General features: G+C 50.5%; 6 protein-coding genes across 6 annotated transcripts, besides 1 other annotated feature; 2 read left to right on the top strand and 4 right to left on the bottom strand.

Annotated features, from left to right (window-relative positions):
* Window positions 1–20,173: part of a sequence feature (contig 1.50 1543..47652(-1)) that runs on past both edges of the window.
* On the top strand, window positions 469–2,382 carry ANIA_10344 (CobW domain protein; the record flags this gene model as incomplete). Its single annotated transcript, XM_050612634.1, has 6 exons — window positions 469–528; window positions 616–704; window positions 778–1,101; window positions 1,174–1,623; window positions 1,686–1,789; window positions 1,823–2,382. The coding sequence occupies 6 exons, from the start codon at window positions 469–471 to the stop codon at window positions 2,380–2,382; spliced, it is 1,587 nt and encodes a 528-aa protein (XP_050468535.1).
* Window positions 2,785–3,693, bottom strand: ANIA_02813 (oxidoreductase, short-chain dehydrogenase/reductase family; the record flags this gene model as incomplete). Its single annotated transcript, XM_655325.1, has 3 exons — window positions 2,785–2,846; window positions 2,885–3,556; window positions 3,621–3,693. 3 exons carry the CDS (start codon window positions 3,691–3,693, stop codon window positions 2,785–2,787), a joined length of 807 nt encoding a protein of 268 aa, XP_660417.1.
* ANIA_02814 (putative MFS lactose permease) lies at window positions 5,792–7,878 on the bottom strand (the record flags this gene model as incomplete). Its single annotated transcript, XM_655326.1, has 9 exons — window positions 5,792–5,936; window positions 6,006–6,357; window positions 6,420–6,677; window positions 6,725–7,045; window positions 7,099–7,340; window positions 7,397–7,499; window positions 7,547–7,600; window positions 7,644–7,713; window positions 7,762–7,878. 9 exons carry the CDS (start codon window positions 7,876–7,878, stop codon window positions 5,792–5,794), a joined length of 1,662 nt encoding a protein of 553 aa, XP_660418.1.
* ANIA_11368 (uncharacterized protein) lies at window positions 10,331–11,033 on the bottom strand (the record flags this gene model as incomplete). The annotated part of the gene is made up of 2 exons (XM_050612633.1): window positions 10,331–10,401; window positions 11,006–11,033. The coding sequence occupies 2 exons, from the start codon at window positions 11,031–11,033 to the stop codon at window positions 10,331–10,333; spliced, it is 99 nt and encodes a 32-aa protein (XP_050468534.1).
* Window positions 14,998–16,881, top strand: ANIA_02815 (mannitol dehydrogenase family protein). The gene has a single exon (XM_050612632.1). It carries the CDS (start codon window positions 15,018–15,020, stop codon window positions 16,524–16,526), a length of 1,509 nt encoding a protein of 502 aa, XP_050468533.1. The 5' UTR covers window positions 14,998–15,017; the 3' UTR covers window positions 16,527–16,881.
* ANIA_02817 (uncharacterized protein) lies at window positions 19,313–19,826 on the bottom strand (the record flags this gene model as incomplete). Its single annotated transcript, XM_655329.2, has 1 exon — window positions 19,313–19,826. The coding sequence occupies exon 1, from the start codon at window positions 19,604–19,606 to the stop codon at window positions 19,313–19,315; it is 294 nt and encodes a 97-aa protein (XP_660421.2). The 5' UTR covers window positions 19,607–19,826.

The raw sequence follows: 20,173 nt of genomic DNA, 5'->3' as shown, positions 1-20,173 counted from the left end.
TAAGGTCACGGAGTTAGGGTAAGCCTGCCTTATGCATCCCAAAGCCCAGTTTCCTTATAACGCAATCCTGCAACCTACCTACGGTCTACCCTTCCAATATTCAGATGCTCCTTAATTATCTATTGCCACCAAATAAGGGTACAGATAAATGTGGTTGTTATCCCAAACCCTAAACGGGGACCTTGCGAAGCCGGGTCCAAGTACCTTGGAGACCCAACGGACGAATCACCGTGTAGGAAATGTCATTCTAAACTTGCAACCGTTTACATCCGGGGCTCTTTTTTTAGGAAATGAAGTGATTTTAGGGCGTGCGAGATACCTTGGGGGAATACTAGGGTTTGCGGTGCGCAGAAGGTAGCTGTATTTAAGACAAGGACCGCACAGATTCTATCGAAATTAGTAGCTGATTACCCAACCTATCGGTCTGTCAGTAACCATTCAGTATACAGGATCCATAGAAAAGCGGTCATGATAGCCAAAGACGGAGAAACACGCCAACTCCCCGTCACCCTGCTCTCGGGGTTCCTGGTACGCCAGTCTACATCCTCCCAGCCTATCGCACCCAATCCGTGAGAAACGCCGGGCAGTACAAAGACTGACACCACAATCTACCAGGGAAGCGGCAAGACAACCCTCCTTGAACATATATTGAAATCCCCCTCCCACGGTCTACGCATTGCAGTGATTGTTAACGACATGAGCTCGTAAGTCCCACGCCTTCGTTTATTCACTCTACCCGACCCTCCAAGACAGCCAGCTGATAAGCAACCTATTCAGTCTCAACATTGATGCAGCCCTGATAACGCACCATAAAGTCTCCCAAACGAAAGAAAAGCTCATTCAGCTGCAGAACGGGTGTATATGCTGTACATTACGCGGGGACTTGCTCGCCGAGCTGGCACGGCTTACCAAACAGAAAGAAGTTGATTACGTTGTCATCGAGAGTACGGGTATTAGCGAGCCGATGCAGGTAGCTGAGACTTTTACGGCGGAGTTTAGTGCTGCTATGCTGGAAGTTGAAGGGGCCCAAGATGTTGAGGGTGAGGGTAATAGCGGCGCGAGTGGATTGGACGAAGACGATAGGAAAGTTTTGGAAGAGATGTGCGTTTATCCACCCTGAGCTCCACTCGCAGCGCGATCATGAGGCCATGCTAATAAGCTGGATAACGATAGAGCCAGAATCGGTGGCCTGCACACCCTCGCCCGCCTCGACACAACCGTCACCGTGATCGACACCTTCAATCTCCTCTCCAACTTCGATACAGCCGAGTTCCTAAGTGACCGATACGGGTCCAACGCAATCATCCCTGAAGATGAACGCACGATTTCCGATCTTATGGTCGACCAAATCGAGTTCGCTGACGTGCTGATCATGAACAAGATCGAGACTGTGGACGAGCAGACAAAGAACAAGATCAGGCGGTTAATTGGAATGCTGAATCCGGATGCGAAGCTTATCGAGACGAGCTATAGTCGTGTTGATGTGAAAGAGATTATTGGGACGGGCAGATTTGATTTCCTCAAGGCTGCGAGCGGGGCGGGATGGTTGAGGAGTTTGCATGAGATGAGTGTCCTTACGACTGGAGTTGGGAAAAGGGTTGCGCCTAGGCCGGAGACCTTGGAGTATGTTGCCCACATTTTTAGTTTGGGAGAGTGAGTGAATGGTTGCTGATTATTGACTGCAGGTATGGGATCAATAACTTCGTCTACATGGCTAGACGGCCATTTCATCCACGTCGACTGTTCTCTCTCATCCACGACAAATTCATCCTCCTTCAATCCCTAAACAGTCATGACCATGGCGATAACGAAGAAGATGGAGAAGACGAGGAGGATGAGAAGGATGAGGAGGATGAGTATTCCAACGCTAACACCTCAGAATCAGGAGAGGAAGACAGCGATACTGAAATCACTGACTTCTCCCAGCCCGATCAATCCCTGATCCTCGCCAACAAGCGCAAAAGTCCCTTCGGCCCCATCCTCCGCTCAAAAGGCTTCTTCTGGCTTGCTACTCGACCCAGCCACTTTGGTGAATGGAGCCAGGCCGGCTCCATGTTGACAGTTGGCTGCGGAGGACCATGGTTCGCAGAGGTCCCTGACAAGGCATGGCCAGAGGATAAAGATGTAAGAGGTTCTATTGAGCGGGATTTCCAGGGTGAATGGGGCGATAGGAGACAGGAGCTTGTGTTTATCGGCGAGGGGCTGGACGTGGACGCTGTAACGAAGCTGCTTAATGGGTGTCTGCTTGATGACAAGGATATGGCAAGGTGGGAGAAGGTTATGAGGAGTAAGAAACTGTCAATGAGTGAGAAAGCGGAAAAGTTGGCAGAGATGTGGGAGGATGGGTGGGAAGACTGGCCGGAAGTTGAGATGGAGATGTAGGAAATCCAGAATATGATGTCGGCTTATATTTCGATGGAACTAGGACCTCAAAGAGAGGAACGGATCTGGTTCAAGTTTATATTATCCACGGTCACCAGAAACCACGCCAGTGAAATCATTTTTGTATAGAAGAAATTTTCCGCATTAACGTTCCCACGAAACACATTTCAATATCCCTAGTAATCCACCTCGTGACCCTCAAGTCTTCCCAGCAATGTCTCATAGGATCCCTGGCAGATCCAGCCGTAAATCACCTCCCCTTGGTTCAAGGAAGATATGCGCCTACTCAACTGCAGTCACTCCTTCGTCTGCAGAATACAACTACACTAATGGACGTAGTCTGTCAACGCCTTGTCGGTCCACTCCCACAACTGCTTCGCCAACGAGTCGTCTTTCGAGACCTTATCCAACTTGGACGACAGGATCCCAACCGGCTCGTAGAGCTGCCCGTTCTTCAAGTTTCCCTTGGGCGTGGTAGAAGCTTACAGCTGGTTGTACGCACCCTCCTCCGGTTTCATCAGCTTCCACAGGTTCGTCACATAGACAAACGTGCGTTTCGCCCAGCCTAGATTCTCCACTAAACCCGTACCAACGACGCCGGGATGGACGGACACGGAAGTGATAGACGGATAGCGACGGGCCAGCTCGCGCGCATACAGGATATTGGCCAACTTGCTCTGGCCGTAGCGGATCCAGCTTCCAAACGCAGGGAAGTTCTGCTCACTCTTCAGGTCTGAGAAGACAATCCCTGCACTCGGGTGCATGCGGAACCCCAGCGAGGTAAGGATGACGACGCGCACATCGGCTCCGGGGAGTGCGGCCGTCTGCTGCAGGAGCGGCAGACACTTCTGGATCAACAAAGCGTGGCCGAGATGGTTCGTTCCGAATTGGACCTCGTAGCCGTCGCTGGTCTTGCCCGGCGGCACCGCCATGATACCGGCATTGCACATGAGCAGATCGAGGCGGGATTCCTGGGCCAGGATGGTGTCGGCCGCCTTCTTAATCGAGTCAAGGGAGGCCAGATCACACGCCAGAAACGATACCTTGGTTCCTGATTTCTGTGTCTGCTGGATCACGGCGTCGGCACTCTTCGCATTGCGGCCGCTGATGTAAATATGCGAAGGAGAGTGCTTGGCGAGATGGATGGCCGCTGCTGCTCCGAGACCGGCCGTTCCTAGGCGTCGTCAATAACACCAATAAGGTATGAAGCCCTCCGGGTATGGTAAATAAGGACAGACCTCCAGTGATTAGGATGACCTTGCCTGAGAGGTTGGGGATGTCCTTCTCCGGGGAGAACAAGACGCCAGCCATGATACGTATGATGAAGCTGAAGCTGCCTTGACAACAGCGATATGGGGAGTGACGATTCTTGTAAAGTCAACAAGTGGAATAGAGTTCAGAACATTGAGAGGGGAAATTATCACTTGTAATATAGTCCTTTGTTTGCTGAAAGGGGATAGTCCCCGAACACTTAGCTGTCCCGAACCCAAAGCGCAGTCTACCAGGAGACTTATGTTCATCCGCAGGCCGACTGCGGCAATTTATAGCAACGTCTACCATACAAGTCCGGTCTACAGCGTCTAGCTAGGAGTTTCGGTCATTCGCAGGTACCAAGAGAAAACGCGAAGGAGACTCGCCTTTTTGACGCGGCAATTGTCGCAGACCAGGATCTGGGGGCGTGGAATCGGACCGCTGTCCCTGTGGTCATCTCATGCTGTAGCAACTCGCCATCCTGACTGTCGACCACATATCGGAAAGTACCAAAAATACTGTCCGTGACCAACGGCCCGGTCAATCAGCTCAACCGCCCCGTAATCATGGCCGGCAAACGCGTTATATAGCAGACGCAGGATGCTGAGTGAGCGCGCACGGTCCCACTCGTATCGTTACTAGATCATGGTCTGCACAATGCTAGCCCTTATAATCTTCCTGTCAATTGTTTTGGGGGTAGGGATTGGGTTCCTTGGCTGAAGCGCGACATCAATAAAGTAGCCTGATTGGACTTCAATCATGCACGTGAGTTGCTCGTCAGCGCTAGGAATATGCCTATCCTGAATTGGTTGATGGAGTGAGATTTTAGAGGTAACCTGGCACTCATAACCCGGCAGCCAACTAAATCAGCCTCAGCGAATGCTTCTTGTGTTCGTGATATGGATCCTTGACTGCAAGGCGCAGCGCGGCCCCTAACGGGGGATCGATAGATGCACTACCGAGGCGGGATGGGTTAAGCCTTTATCTGTGTGAGACTGCGATTTGACCTACAACTCAGTTTATTTCCTTCTTGTTAACCTAAAATAAAGGCTTATCATGAGTGCTGGAGTCAAGAGTAAGGTCTTAGAATAATAGATAGAAGAGCCTTACTAGAGAGCCTTACTAGTCGTATCTTATGGCTACAAGATACACCTGAGAGATATATTACTATAAAAAGAATATCTATCTAGGTGAAGCAACCTAAGGAGCATATAATAGAGGACATAAATGGTGTTAAAATCATGACAATTAACATGACAGTCACTGAAACTAAGCTGCTAGCACGGGCATGGCGCTTTCAAGATCGGAAAGAATGCTGTGATGTGACCTGGAAGCCATTATTCGGTCTGTGCAAGAACAAGCAGTGAGCTCCAATACCCTTGATACTGGTGCTTTGATCTAGACTTTGTGGATTCATGCATTCAATGCAGGGGTTTGGGCGCTTAAACAGGAAGGGCTGAAATTCTCTTAGGTTTGGGGTTGATTTATCCGCAAACCGACACAGAACAAGAAGAAATGTCACTACGTGGATGGGCATCTAGTATGATCAGGAACGCGTAGTCTTCAAGTGATGAAGGATTCATAGCTTCATGGCCTCAAAGTCAATGAATGTTTAAGGGCAGTCTCGAGGGCTCAATTGTGTCAATCTATGAACAAAGGAGAAAAAAAAAAAACAAAAGCAATTCAAGCTCATTAAATAGACCAAGCACATCTACAGAAAAGGAAATACAGTGATTTTTTGCAATACGGCGGGGGTCAGGGCTGCCCATACGAGCTACGAGGTGTTGATGGCTTGGGTCCCTGCTACCTCTACCGAGCCCTTGCTTTGGCTACAACAGATAAAAGAGCCCGTCTCAAATCGAACTAGTTATAGATCGGGCTAGTGATTGTACCTGCATGTAGTCCCAGTGGTGCCGTCAACCATGCCATTAAACATATTATTATCTCATAGCTAGCTTTGATGGTGCAGAGCTCGTAAGAAGATGCACGGCACGAATCCCCTCCCTACCATTCCCCATCCTCGAAGCATCGAGCGAACAAGAAATCCCAACGGAGAGGATCACCCGCAGAAACTCGAATCGAACACTAAAATTTCAACCGAATGCCAAGCGAGGAAAGCCAAGTTCTTTGCTCAAGGAACCAAGGCAAAAACGAGGATCTAAGCCTCATCCGCTGAGATCTTCTCGGTAACGTGGCCGTCCTGCTGGACAACAACGCGGTCGCGCTTCTTGGACGCCTTGACTGGGTAGGGCTGGTTGTAAATGTACTCGAGTTCTTCGAGGGTACGGCCCTGGGCCTCGACACTGCACGATTTTTAGATCAGCAACCTTTCACTTCCACATTTATTGAGCCTGAAATATGAAGCTACGTACCCAAAGAGGTACCAGCAAGCTGTTTCCACAACATCCCAGCCTACAAAAATCCAGAAGTAATTGGTCGAGATATTGCCCAGCGCGATCGGCGACGCATATTGTGAAATGAAGCTTGTTCCGCTGACCAGGAATCCCGACAGAGCGAGACCCTTGGCGCGCGTGGTAGTCTCCAGGGCTTCGGCAGGGACAACACCCTGGAGAGGAGTGTAGGTGAAGGAGAAGACAACCTGGAAGAGGTAGTAGAAGGCGAGCGCGGTTCGGCCGAAGGTCGGGTCGAGGGTTTCGCCTGCGTTACGCTGCGGGATCAGAGGCTGGGAAACGCCAGCGTTGACGGCCATGCAAATGGCGCAGCCTGGAGATACCTTTGGTTAGCTTTCGATGGCTATGGACAGAGTCAAGCTAGGGAGTGCGCACCGAGTGTTCCCCATACAAGCACAGTTCGTCTGGGCATCCTGTCGCAATAGTACACAGCTGTCAAAGCACCGATTGCACCCACGATCGAGTTGACGAGGTTGAGCAAGAGCTGCATGGAGCTGGAGGTGTAGCCGAGGGCCTCGTAGATGGCCGGGTTGAAGTATCCGAGACCGTTACCGGACCATTGACCGAAGATGGAGATCATGATGACCTGGGCAAATCGCCAGCGGCCGTTGTGGGAAAGGAGGAAGGGACGGTCTTGCTCGGTCAGCTAGGAATCGAGAAGATAGGGCCAAAGTACGTACAATCCCACCATCTCTTGTCGATACCGTCCTGGCGAATACCTTCACGCATCTCATCAGCCTCTAGACGCACTAGTCGAGCGTTGGGGTCGCCATTGCCGTGGTATTTGGCCAGGATGGCGATCGCCTCTTCCTCCTTGCCGTGGGCGATGAGCCAACGGGGGGACTCAGGGATGAACCAGACGGAGATGATGACGATAACTGAGGCGAAGCACTGCAACAAGAAAGGCACGCGCCATGACCAGTTGCTGTCAATGTAGTTGCATCCGTAGGTCACGCACGCGGCGGGGATAGAGCCACCGAACCAGCCGCAGTTATACAAGCCTGAATAGGACAGATGAGTATGGGATCCTTGTAACCAAAGTTTTGCGACTTACCGACTGCACGACCGCGCCAGTGAGGGGGCGAAATCTCTGCCGCGTAGGCCGGGGCGGACACGACCATAATCTGGATGCCGAAACCGAGAATGAAACGACCGACGATGAAATGAGCGAGGGTGCTTGCCGTTGCGATGACGATAGATCCAATGATAATCACCCATCCGCCTACGAACATGCACTTGCGACGGCCGAAATTGTCGGAAATAACAGCTGAAAAGGGAGTTGCAACCATTGAGCCACTAATTCGTTAGCTGTGCTGGATTTGAAAAGACATGGCCTTCTGACGGGAGCGTACACTGTGTAGAGCGAGGTGACGACAGAGACCTTCTGGCCGGTCATGCCGGTGTTGAAGGTGGCCTGGTAGTGGTCCATGGCGAAGACGGCGCCCATGAGCGAGCCTATATTGTCAGTGCCCATGCAGTCCGTACTAATGGCAGAAGCTTACCGTCATAGCCATTGGCGCAGGCACAGCAGAAGGAGACGAATATACAGACTGCGCCTGTCAGTGGTGTTCAGCCGAGGTCGAGCTCTGGGACACGTACAATATAGGTGGATACTGGTCTTGCTCCATCTCTCGATCTTGGTCTCATTGATGGCAGCGAACAGCTCGGCCTGGAAAGGTCAGCCGTCGCCAGCTATAGAACCTGTCGCTGTGCTCACATTGAAGACAGACTTGGTGGTGGCCCCCGGCTTCTCCGCAGTCATGCCATGCATCGTGGCCACCTTAGCCCCCTCGGTGACCGAGATATCATGCTTCTCTTCGTTGATCTCACCCATTGGAACGATGGTCGTGCTCGTGGTCAGATGTGGATAGTCGTTGGCGTGAGGGATGGGCCGCCGGACAGGGTGACACACGGGGAGATCTCCTTCTTATATGGCACACCCTGGTGTTCACGGTCGATGAACCTTGCTGCAGCCCGTGCAATTCTGTTCTCAAAACGCTCCAAGGAGCTTGGTGTGGCCGCACCATGCAGGCCTGCACGACGAGAGTGGACGGGCTTGCGGGGGTTGGCCCCCAGACTCGCCGCGCTAGCAAATAAGGACGGCGCATCGGTTACGCGCATGACGGGTCGTAAGGTAACGGAGCAAATGGCGGCGGCGAAATTGTCCTTGGAGGGATTTTTTCCGTTCCATTACAGGCGTATTGATCTTGGCCAGGGGGCGCCTGCTCGCCTAGCCCGTTTTCTTTTAGGCTTAGTCGCTATCCCCAGCCCGTTGCCTTTGGGGTTAGTGGGCTCGGTTCTTGCCGAGTCTGGGGCTCGATCAGGCTCGCCCGGGGAGTCGGGGTCTCTGGGTCTCCCACGCGATGGTCCTGTCACTCCTGGGTGGAGGTTGCTCTCAGCCCTAGCCCGGAGCTGCCCGTCCCAACTCGACAATACCCGCCAGTAGAAGTCGGGGCCCTTCGATATCGTGATCAGTCGACTCAGAGGACCGCCTGGCTCAACGCAAGGGATTGATGGCGAAGTCGCGCCAGAAGCCGAGTGCAGTAGGACCTGGTGCTGCTGACCCGAACGAACCCTCGGGAAAGCCACTCTAGTAGCCGATCTCCTCAAACACAAGCTTCGAGCTGTATCGGCTGCCTCAGCTGTCTGTTGGTGCTAGGAATGTCGGCTCGAGATCCGGCGGTCATATGTTGAGCACGAGGGTGAGACTGGCATGTCCATGTTGACAGCTGTTTAAGTCAGCCACCCGCTGGCCGGTCTGAATCACTAGCAACTGATAGGTGGTCTAGAGCAGTCTAAGCGAGACTTTGGCTTGCCTGGGCAGCTGTTTCGCTCGCCCACGAGTCACCGTTCTTGCTCTCACGGCCGGTCCTCCGAAACCTATTGGGACTAGCTCCTTCACCTTGGGCTGACTAGACTGTAAGGAGTCCAGTCGGTAATGAATTAATGAGTTAGAGTTGGCCTCAATTAAATCAGGACGGAGATTGCGATCCTTTCCGTTTCCTGTTTGTCACTAATATACGACCTCACTGCTTCGTCGTCGGCAGCCCGAGCGGTTTGACTGTCGCGTGTCTAGTCTGGGGATTGCTCGCTCAGATCGTGCCAGCTGCTGGCTACAACTCCATTTTTCTGATTCGCCATCTCCATCGCCCAAATTACCCTCACGAGGGGACCATTACTGGATCGGACCCTATCCCTTGATCCCGACCCCTCAGTTTTGATCGTCCGCCCTGGCCAGGCCTGACCCGAAACACTGGGTCGGCCTGGCCATGGAACGAATCAATCTCGATCAACCTCGATCAGTCCTTGATTAATATGAATGGTGCCCCCTCCAGCAATCGAAACAGAAACTGGAGATGGAGAAGGGTCAGCATATACCCAGCTAATGGCAACTAGTGCCAGTCCACGCCTCATCGGCCCGGTTGCTCCTTATTTGATTCCGACCTCTCTGGACCTTCTTACCGTCTTCTTCATCTCATGTTCGTGTTGGTAGTGCCCAGAATTCCTAGAGACCCAGATCCATTGCGCTCAATGCCCTGTACCGTATCCTGCCAACTTTATTACCGGGCCAAGCGGCGGCGCGAAGAACAACTAGGGGACACTACTCATGTTGAGCAACCGAGGTCCGGTCTGTAAAACTGGCATCTATGAGATTTCCAAGCGGTCCAACAAGGGCAGCTGACGCTCGGAAGGTGAGTGTTCAAGTTATTGCCTTTCAGAAACCCCGGTCGTCCTCATTCAACGCGATCTCCTTTGCCGTGACTCGCTCTGCTGCCGACGAACTTGGGAGCATCTTCTCATTTTTGTGGCATATCCAGAATGAGCACTCCTTCATTGGGACGTTTAAAGGTGGCAGACGTTTGGGTGAACATAGCGAATGATATGTCGCCAACATCAATTTGGCTCACTGTCGATTATAGCAAAAGAACCAGAATGGTCCGGGGAATGAGCCGCATGCGAATTTGCTCCTTACATCAAACTCTCCAGCGTCTAGCTCTACACTCAGATCGAAAGTTCCTGAGACACAAAAAGGTTGGGGTATATTTTAGCCCTTTCCTTTGCTCAGCGCGCGGCATGTGCATTGATATTGTGCAGACTGCCCTATCCTAACGCAGTTCTTGCTGTCGGCTCTTCGCTTCTCGTCTATTATTCGGCGCCGCTCTCCAGATATGGGTCGTTGTTATCTGGATCTCAAACTGCTCATAGTTGGAAACTCAGTTCTTTGTTTCCTTGCTGGATGCTAATATATTTTTTTATTTTATTTTTTATTCGCGCTTGAATCTCTCTCACAAGCCATACTTAGCGTTTCGGCGCAATGCCAATAATCGCCTCGGACCATCGATCGCATTCTCGTGGCCTATTGAGCGGTCGAATACCATATACTCTTTTACCTCGAGTGCGAGGCATTTAGTTTTACAGCGGAGATCCGACTTGTCATCTGGGAACGCCCTAGTCTTCTCCTTGGCCTCTTAATTCCAGCTGCCTCTTACCCTTTTATTTACCAGCACTCCATCAAGCTGCGGACCGTTCCGATTTCAAAGATTGAGAATACCACGGGGAAATAACGCAATTCTGCAGGAAGACACGTCCGGATAAGTTGCTTATGCAGAATTCTCCATCGGGCTGCGTTGGCACCCAATCCTAGCTACATCTTGATGCACGGTGGGTTGACTGCCCTCGCATCCTGCAACATTGCCGTCTGACTTTCCTATCTCGTGGTAACCCTCCCTTTGCACGAAGACGTGTTTATTTTAACATTCCCGGTGGAGTTTCCTCAGTTGCAAACATTGCGCGGAGTAACAAACAAGTGCCAACTCTGCTGGAGGTCTGTACTCCGCATTGGCCTGAGTTTTCGGTCGACTCTGCGCCGCTCGTGCTCGTCAAGTTTCTTCTTCGAGTTAGGGTTCTGGCTTTTAAGGTTGGCGATCCTGGGATGTTTGGCTATGTGGGGTAAATCTTACGTACTGTGCCCGGTTGTCCCGGAGGCATTTTTCATAACGATTATCATGGTACTGTCGGGTAGAAGCGACTCAACCGACAACGGTTCTCCTCGGGCACCTTAAGCTTTGAGGCTTTTCCGCGGGGAGATGGCGTCTGGGCCGCTTCCTGATTCCGAATCCGAGCCGACATGGCCGGGAGGCACAGTGGCCACAGGCCACTGGCCACGCTTGGTGTTTCGTATGTACTATCCGCCATCCACTCGCTGTAACCATACTTGCATACTTCGGTGCTTCGGCCCCTTCAGTAGATACTCGAGACAGTGCAGAACGACGTTCATGAAACTGACTTCTGACTCATTCCCTATTTTCCCTATATCCGAACTACCGAACGATATTTTAAGCCGCAACGCAACCACGTTACACCCGCCAGCCCTGTGAAGAATAAGCTTGAGACCCTTGCATCGGCAGTAACCTTGGCAACATATATATTTCGGAGCCCAAACAGTCCACGAATGGAAAGCGCTCATCGCAGCCGCTTAAAAGCTTAAAGTTGCCTTGGGCATCCAGATTCTGTTCTTCGTGAACTCCCCTTTTCTGCAGACCTGAGCGTGATAATCTAGGGCACCGGCTGGCTGACACCAACTGCCTGACACCAATAGCACCATAATTTGTCAGCTGCGAGCCTGCAGAATTCAGTAACCCTGTTTCAAAGCACTAGAATGCAAGCTGAAGTACTAGTATGTCTGTCGAAACGGCTAGAGTCGATCTATTGCACGGTTTTTCCCACTATATGGCGCAGGGTCGCTCTAGTACTCCCGTGGCCCATAATAGGAGTGTCCACGAAATTAGAGAAGTCACTAAGTTTACAAGTGTATTCAGATGACTGCCCGCTTGAAATATACAGTGCGGCCCCGTTTAGTCGATACAAGTCATCCCAGCAAAAAATATCGCCTAAACGAGGTTATCGCCAAGATGAAGTTTTTGTCATTATCTAGCATTACTAAGCCAACTATCTAAGGTACCCTGAGCCTTCGCCGTGATAATTTCACCCTCTATATCTCGCTCTAACCGCTCAAGAGATCTAAGAATAGGTGTTTTGGACGTATCCTGACCCTCCATATAAGAGATTAGAAGTCGTACAGCATCAAGAGCATCCTGAGGCTTTGGAAGAGGGGCTGGCTCGCCTAAATCATCATCCAGATCATTAGGATATATATCTGCATTTCCAGAAGCCTCAGCAATTAGTTGCTCAAGTAATGCATCTGAGGATATCTCATTCCCAGAGCTAATTGGCTCTGGAGACTCTTCTGCAGGGTTGAGAAAGAAGGAGATATCCATGCAGTCTGATAGCCTACCAGATTGCTGTACCTGCGTATAAAGTGGCCTTAGATCAGGTGCTTCAACTGGAAGCTCTATAGGATCCTGGACTAGCGTGCTCTTATAAAAGCAGGCTAGGATAGTTGAGCTTTGGACATCATGATGCCAGGCCCGTACAAGCCATCGTATGCAATCTAGAATTGTTACAGATTGCAGCGGATCCAGGTTCCTTTCATAGTAAGAAAGCATATATCTTAACCACTGTTTCCGATAATAGATCTTCAGGTTCTGGATAATCCCCTGATCAAGAGGTTGGAACCGGCTTGTTGAATTCTTTGGGAGCCAGCAGATGCGTACATTGGGAGGTGGTGGTGCCAGCTCTAGGCCAGAAAGATGTGCAGGGAGGTTGTCCATTGCAAGAAGGACTGATCGCTGGCCAATATGTTGATAGAAGTCCAGGAGCCATTCTCGCATGATAATTTGGTTCATCCAGGCTTTTTTGTTCCATTGCCACCGAATCCCAATTGCTGAGATATTGATATTGCGAAGAGCTCGTGGCATACGTGCATTTCCAATTACCCAGAGTAGTAATCAATCAGATCCGGAGGCATTAACACAGCATATTATAGATATCCGACTCTTATCCTTCCTGATTCCTGGCCTATTAATGGAAGATAGACTCTGTAAAGGCGGCATACGCCAGAAAAGCCCAGTTTCATCCATATTATAAATATCCTCCTCATTATATTTGCCAGCAAACATATGTATTGCCTTCATCTCTTTCTCAGCCTCTTCTTGTACTGAGCCAGCTTCCCCGTGGTATGTCCGCTGCTTGATATTATAGCGTGTTTTGAATCAATGTAGCCAACCACTACTAAATGCAGGTAGGGGCTGATCACGATATTGAGGCAGAGAACTCCAGATTTGACGTGCTTTTTCAATAAGGATATCGCCAGTGATATATGCCCCTTTGCAATCAAGTATATAATGCCATTCATAAAGGATAGCTTCAAGGTCTTGCCACTAACCAATGCCCTTGCGGGTTGCTGAGGATGGATTGCATTCAGAGTCAAGGTATTGATATTGTTGACTGAGGATATCAGAGACAGTAGACTGGCTCAAGCGGTGATTATAGCGAGATTGAAACCATGCTATACAGGCCTTCTGTGTTGGACGAGGAGACTGGCTATGAACCCAATCTCTTAGAGCCTTCCGCTGGACGTCAGAAAGTTTCTTTGGTGGAGCCATATATTGATGAAGTATCCAATAAGAATGAGATTTCAGATAGACAATATGGTTCTCGATATATCGGGGATCGGGGTTACATAGTAAAGCGAGGTATGATTATATAGGATGGAATTCATCCCACAAAAAAATATCGGCTAAGCGAGATTATCGGCTAAACGAGGATCGGCTTGGCGGGGCCGCACTGTATATCAATAATAACGACGTACACCGACCGCTGATTTCGGCAAGACGGTACAGTTGGTGTTCCACTGGCCAACTCAAATCGTGTACAGATTAGAGAACCATTATTTGTAAATCGTCGGTCAGCGCCGCTTCTGCCCCGTGGGCCTCGCCCACGACACCGCGATTGTCGCGACCGGCGTGCCAAGTCTCGCAATCAATCCGGGGTTCTCATTGCTTTTTTTGGCAACACGGGAGGAAGATCATCTGATGAAAATTGCTTTTTCCTTTTTCCCCTTTTAAGCTCCCATGCCTCCAACAGAATTTGACAGCTTGCATCTTTGACAAAGGTACCAGGGGCGACGCGTCCGATAACAGAAAGGGGCAGGGTCACGCGCAGCGGCCATGGTCAAGTGACTGTAAATAGTTCGTTCTAGGCACGGGTGGCTTCAGCTGCCCTTGCATTCGGTGAGATCAGATCATCATCAAACTCTGCCGCATGCATCGGGCCGTCTGTTTGACCTTGGGGGCTCGGGTGCGGTCAGATATCAGGTCAGGGCAGGTAATGGGGGGATGGAATTGGAGGGTGGAAAAATTCCAGATTTGGACGCGCTGGCTGGAATGTGAAAAAGATTGTGTGTGCGGGTGCATAAATTGTATTACATAAAAATGAATAATGCAGGGCCAGACCGGTCGGGATAGACAGCATTGAGGCCGATCGTGATGCCGACCAGCGCAGACCGAAGGGCTCGCCGGGCCCCCGGAACTGGGACTTTGAAACTGAGACTTGGACTAACTGAGACTGGAACTTTTGGCACTATTTTGGTTTTTCTGGAATGCCCCAGCCTCCCCCACGCCACGGCTTCCACGGCACTGGCCAGCTCACCTCCTGGGGGCATCGCAGCAACACACGAGCTTCGAGCCGCGACCAGACCAGCAAGCAGAGTATCTCGACCAAATCCAGCCAATTCGAGCGCGATTGGCGGCGGAGCCTGACGCAAGGTTGCAGCGCTTATCGTAAATCCTTCTATTGCGCAAAGACCAGCAAATTCCATTTATAATTATCTCACAATGACTTATTTGGACGTATTTTGAATTTTTTTGCCCCCCCCCACCGGTGATGTAATCATGTTGAGTCTTCATTTCACGGTGATCAGCTGCCAAAACCGGCGGTGAGCCACCCCCTCAGCGCTCCAGGGACGACCTGGCAGACCTTTATTTTCTTCTCCTGCCCTCCCCTGACCGGACCGGACTTGCTCTGCTCTTGAAAATCTAGTCTTCCCATTGTTCTGTTGTGGTGTTGTGCAAAATGCCCCCCCTCAAGCTCAACAGCAAGAACCTCGCCGCGATCCTGAACGCCGGCAAGGGCCAGATTAAGGTCCCTACCTACCCTCGCAATGGCGCCGTCAAGGAAGGTATTGTCCATATCGGCGTCGGCGGCTTCCACCGAGCCCATTTGGCCGTCTATATCGACCGGCTGATGCAGAACCACGGCGTCACTGACTATGCGATCGCCGGTGTTGGTCTGACCCCCTTTGACAAGAAGATGCGCGATATCCTCAGGTCTCAAGACCACCTCTACACCGTCATCGAGCGATCGGCCAAGGGCAGCTTCGCCAACGTGGTCGGCTCGATCAACTCGTTCCTCTTTGCTCCTGACGACCGCGAGGCCGTCGTCGCCAAGATGGCCCACCCGGACACACACATCGTCTCCCTGACTATCACCGAATCCGGCTACTACTACAATGAGAACACGCACGAGCTCGTAAGCGAGCACCCGGACATCCAGTTTGACCTCGACCCTGCCAACGAAAAGACGCCGCGCACTACCTTTGGATTCCTCTACGCCGCCCTCGCCCGCCGCTTCAAGCAGGGCCTCAACCCGTTCACCGTTATGTCCTGTGACAACATGCAGAAGAACGGCGCGATCACGCGCCATATGCTTGAGTCTTTTGCCCGCCTGCGCAACCCGGAAATCGCCGAGTGGATCTCGAAGAAGGGCCACTTTCCCAACGCCATGGTTGACCGTATCACGCCGCAAACTGCTCCCGCTGACATCACCGCGCTCGCCAACGACTTTGGTATCCAGGACGACTGGCCCGTCGTCACGGAGCCGTTCATGGACTGGGTTATTGAAGACCACTTCTGCGACGGCCGCCCTCCCTTCGAGAAGGTTGGCGTCAAAGTCGTCAAGGATCTGCGCGCGGTCGAAGAGTATGAAAAGCACAAGCTCCGTCTCCTGAACGGGTCGCACTCGGCAATCGGATACGCAGGCCAGCTCGCCGGCTTCCAGTACGTCCACGAAGTTCTGCAGAATGACACGTACAAGAAGTTTCTCTGGCAGATGATGCAGGAGGAAGTCAAGCCTCTCCTCCCTGAGATCCCCGGTGTCGACATCGACGAGTACTGCCGCACCCTGATTGAGCGTTTCTCCAACCCGACTATCAAGGACCAGCTCCCCCGCATCTGCCTCAACGCCTCCGGCAAGATCCCTCAGTTCATCATGCCGTCCATCGCCGAGGCGATCTGGGTGACCGGACCTTTCCGCCGTCTGTGCTTTGTCGCCGCCGCCTGGTTCCGTTACCTGCACGGTGTTGACGATGCTGGCAACAAGTTCGACATCGAGGACCCCATGCTCGAAGAGCTGCAGGCGAAGGCTAAAGCTGGAGGGCTGGAACCCCACGAGATCCTGAGCATCAAGAGCCTCTTCGGTGATGATCTTCGCGGTGACAAGCGCTTCTTGCAGGAGATCACCACGGCGATGCAGTTGATCGATCGCGATGGCGTGCTCAAGACGATGCCTAAGTACGTTGATTAAACATTCAACAGCCAGCCTTAGTTTGTTTAATTACTCGTTCTTTCTGAATTTTCGGGAGGCATTTGTACAAAACCCGTCTTCGACTTTGTTTGGCTTGGGATAGAGATAGACGATGATAGACAAAAGTCTGTTCATGGATGGATTCTCGCTTTGACGGACAGGATTGGGTCCGGTTTTATTTGGGTTTTATTCATCTTTTTTTTGTTAATCTTTGGGTTTTGTGGATATGATACGAACACGATAGCTTGGGATTTCGATTTCGATTGCGATTGCGACTGCGGTTTTCTTAGGGTTTTTTTAATACATGATTTTGATTGGGTTGAGTCCTGCAAGTGCAGTTCAGCCCAGCTAGACGAAAACTACAGTTTTCTTGATTTCCGTAGATTTCCGGTTTCTTGATACTCAAAAAGAATTATCCTCGAAGCCCAAATGCCAAGGGACACCTACGCTGGATATAGGTCATGCAAATCATGCTTGTATCTTAGCCTCTGGGTAATCTCACAGCAGCTACCAAACATAAACGTTTTGCCACGCCTGTGATCATGATGCAGATCTTGGGGTTGCCAATGCTGCAAACAGCGCAAACCACACTAGCGTTCAAACAGTGGCAACTCCGGCTCCTTAATACCCGTTCAATTGCTAGTTTGCTGGGAGTCTGCTGTTTATATAGCGAAAATCATGTCCTATGTTCTGTGGGCTCAAGACTGTCAGGAGATAACGAAATATCAGCTACTCAAGTGCAATTATCCAGAATATAAACCTCCCTGGGAGGACATATGGACTGCCAGTTCACCTGTGAAGATACCTGTCTCTCTCAAACCTTCGCCTGCTGACGTCATATGGCCTCCCTCCATGCAAAGTACTGGTAAGAGAGATATACTGTTAGATATACATTGCCACCATGTATGCTCCAAAGGCGAAGGCAGACGAATTAACTGCCGTAATTGTCGCGTAGAGGACGACGCTAGCAGAAGTTACAAGGAGTATGGCGAGTATCAAAAGTAGGATCATAGTCCAATTCAAACACTCGTTCACTCGAATACCCCATCCAACAACACCTTTGTCCATGAGGTCCAGGTAGTCGAAGCAGTGGACCTCGAATCTTCTTCGGGAAAGTGCTTAACCAGAAATTGTCGAAATGAGGCCCTGGCTTTAGGAGATGGCTCAACGGTATATCAGCAAGTTCGACATCTTCCATTGGGACCGGCTCATAGATATATCGTCTTGACTTGACCTCAGTCTCTGGGGTATGTCTCGTGCTTTGAACCATCTAGGGCAACATTGCGTCCCTATTGGCACCAACTGAAACTATATCAAATCTTTAAATCGAGGATTGATTTTGACTCACATCATGATAAACATATACGTACTCGGAAAAAATCTGCTGATAAAATTTTGTGAAGATGCATCGCACTGACGGCAGAGCTGAGCTTCGGAGGTAAGTTACGAATGCCAGGTAGAGAAAAAGGTGTTGAAAGCCAGACTGAAAATGTGTGAAGCAAGTTGCAAGCCCATAGAGGAAAGAAGTTTTTGATCCTGAACTCAGGCTCGTGGTGTACACACCGGTATTCTCGGTATATTTCCCGGAATAAATCCTGGTCATTGGTAACGGAATCAACGTTAACATAGATAAGAACCGTCGGGTTTTTCGTGTTAACACACATAAGAAGGAACTGTGGTTCCGGATTTGGAAATATGTTATCTCCGGCTTGGGTATCTCCAGCTATATTGGGTGGTGGAACATGTTGGCATTCGCCCATGTCGCATTTTCCCTGGATAACGACGTGGCCATGCAGCGATTAATATGCGCCCGACGTGGGGGATTGATGGGATTGAATGGGGTGAACTATGTGTGTGATTGCTGACACCAGCGACGCTGGCAAGGAGTCTCTGTCGGGATCTCTCAATCCCCCCTACTGAGAGCTCCTTGACATCAACATATGAAACTTCCCCACACCCCTAGAGCACAGTTAGGACAGGTCGTGGTGGAAAGGCGAAAAACTAACACATCTATAACGGATCCTTCATAGCCAACCATTGGTGGAGAGTATATCTTGAATAAGCGCTGCCACCAAGTTAAAATTATTGCCGTGATGTTGGTGCTTATCTGCTCAGCTGAAATTCTCTCTGGACGACTGTCCTGATTCTCCTTAGTGGGCGGGTTCGCAATGGTGTCCTTCCGACGTCCTAGATTGTATGGAAAGACCAGATCTACTGTCTATGAAACTTGTTAATGGGGTTGCTGCCATCATCATAAGGGTGACTAACCTTCAGTGGTTCCCGGATCTGAGAACTGGTGATTTTCTGGGCCTGCAGGGTTGCGCCTTTCTGTCTTTTTCACCTTCTAGCCAGTTCTTGAAATCTCACGCAAGCGCAAAAAAGCATTTGCCGATAATAGAAACAGATTTACTTCATCAAGACTGGTGAGTGACGCTGGTTCAACCTCATCCGACCCATTCGAATCTCTGTCGATAGAGGATCCGTTAAAACCGATCTCAGAAAGACGTAGTTGTTGTAACTTCGACCATGCATTGATCCGAGCGGTTCTGGAAGCGTGCGAACTCTGTTCAGCAAGAAGCTTGCTGATATAGTGCTTTAATACGTTGCGAATTTGAGTTGCTACTTTCTGAGCCGATAACCGCACGAAATGCGCTGCTTGATACTGAGTTTCGCTTGACGCTTCGCGTTCCAGATTACGGCTAAAATCTTTGAGAATGCGCGTAAAGTTCCTTTGGAGCCTTTTGGGGCCAACCTTTGAAATAGCAGTTGGATACATATTCTTTCATTCATTGTCGGTCAGAAGTCTCGGCTAGCTCAGAAACAGCGATGGACGTTATCTCGCTCTGGGATGATTGGGAAGACAGTATTGATCCTTCCGAGAATATACTCCCAATTTCGCTCTGATCATGAACTAGGCTCTCAATATCAGCATTGTATTCGTGATCAGCAGATCGGTACCGTCCAGATTCAGTCTGATTATCGGAAAGTCGATTGAGAATTGAAAGAGGCGGTTCGTCAATCATTCCGGGACGAAGCTCTGTTCGGTCTCGTGGCAGGAATATTGCTTCATCTCGGTCCATAGATGCTTCAGGTTCAGCACCTGCAGCAGTTGGTAACTGGTTCAGTTCAATACTCTGGGTAAGAGTACTACTATGCACGGCAGCGCTGTCTGTGGCGCTCTGATGGAAGTCCTGGGATAGCGAAGATTCTCGAGCGTCCAATGATTTGAGATACGCCTCGGTATCTTCGCAAATACGAAGGCACTGCTCAATAATCTGCTAGCACAGCAGCCAGGTCTATATCCCCATCCGAAATATCAGATATTTAGACTAGCAGAGATAAATTTTCGTCAATGCTCTGTAAACGCTCCATAAGGTCATCTCCTGCACCGTTAAACATTCTCTCGAGGTCTTTAGGAAATTCATAGGGCACTTGACTTGCACAGTTCGCATGACCCGACGTTTCGAGTTGTGGGAAGCGATGACTGTCGCCTTCATCGGGTAAACGTTTATGGCCCGCCTATCCAAGCCACATACTCTTGAGTAGCTTACTAGGTGATGACTGAGCGAGATCAACCCCGGCTGACCTGCAACCACGCATCGAGTACCCAAGGGCAGTATGCTCTGACATTATGCGGAACAAGTTAC

The sequence above is a fragment of the Aspergillus nidulans genome, chromosome VI (genome assembly GCF_000011425.1).
Source record: "Aspergillus nidulans FGSC A4 chromosome VI".
NCBI lineage: Eukaryota > Fungi > Ascomycota > Eurotiomycetes > Eurotiales > Aspergillaceae > Aspergillus > Aspergillus nidulans.
This window is presented reverse-complemented; position numbering and strand designations above follow the sequence as displayed.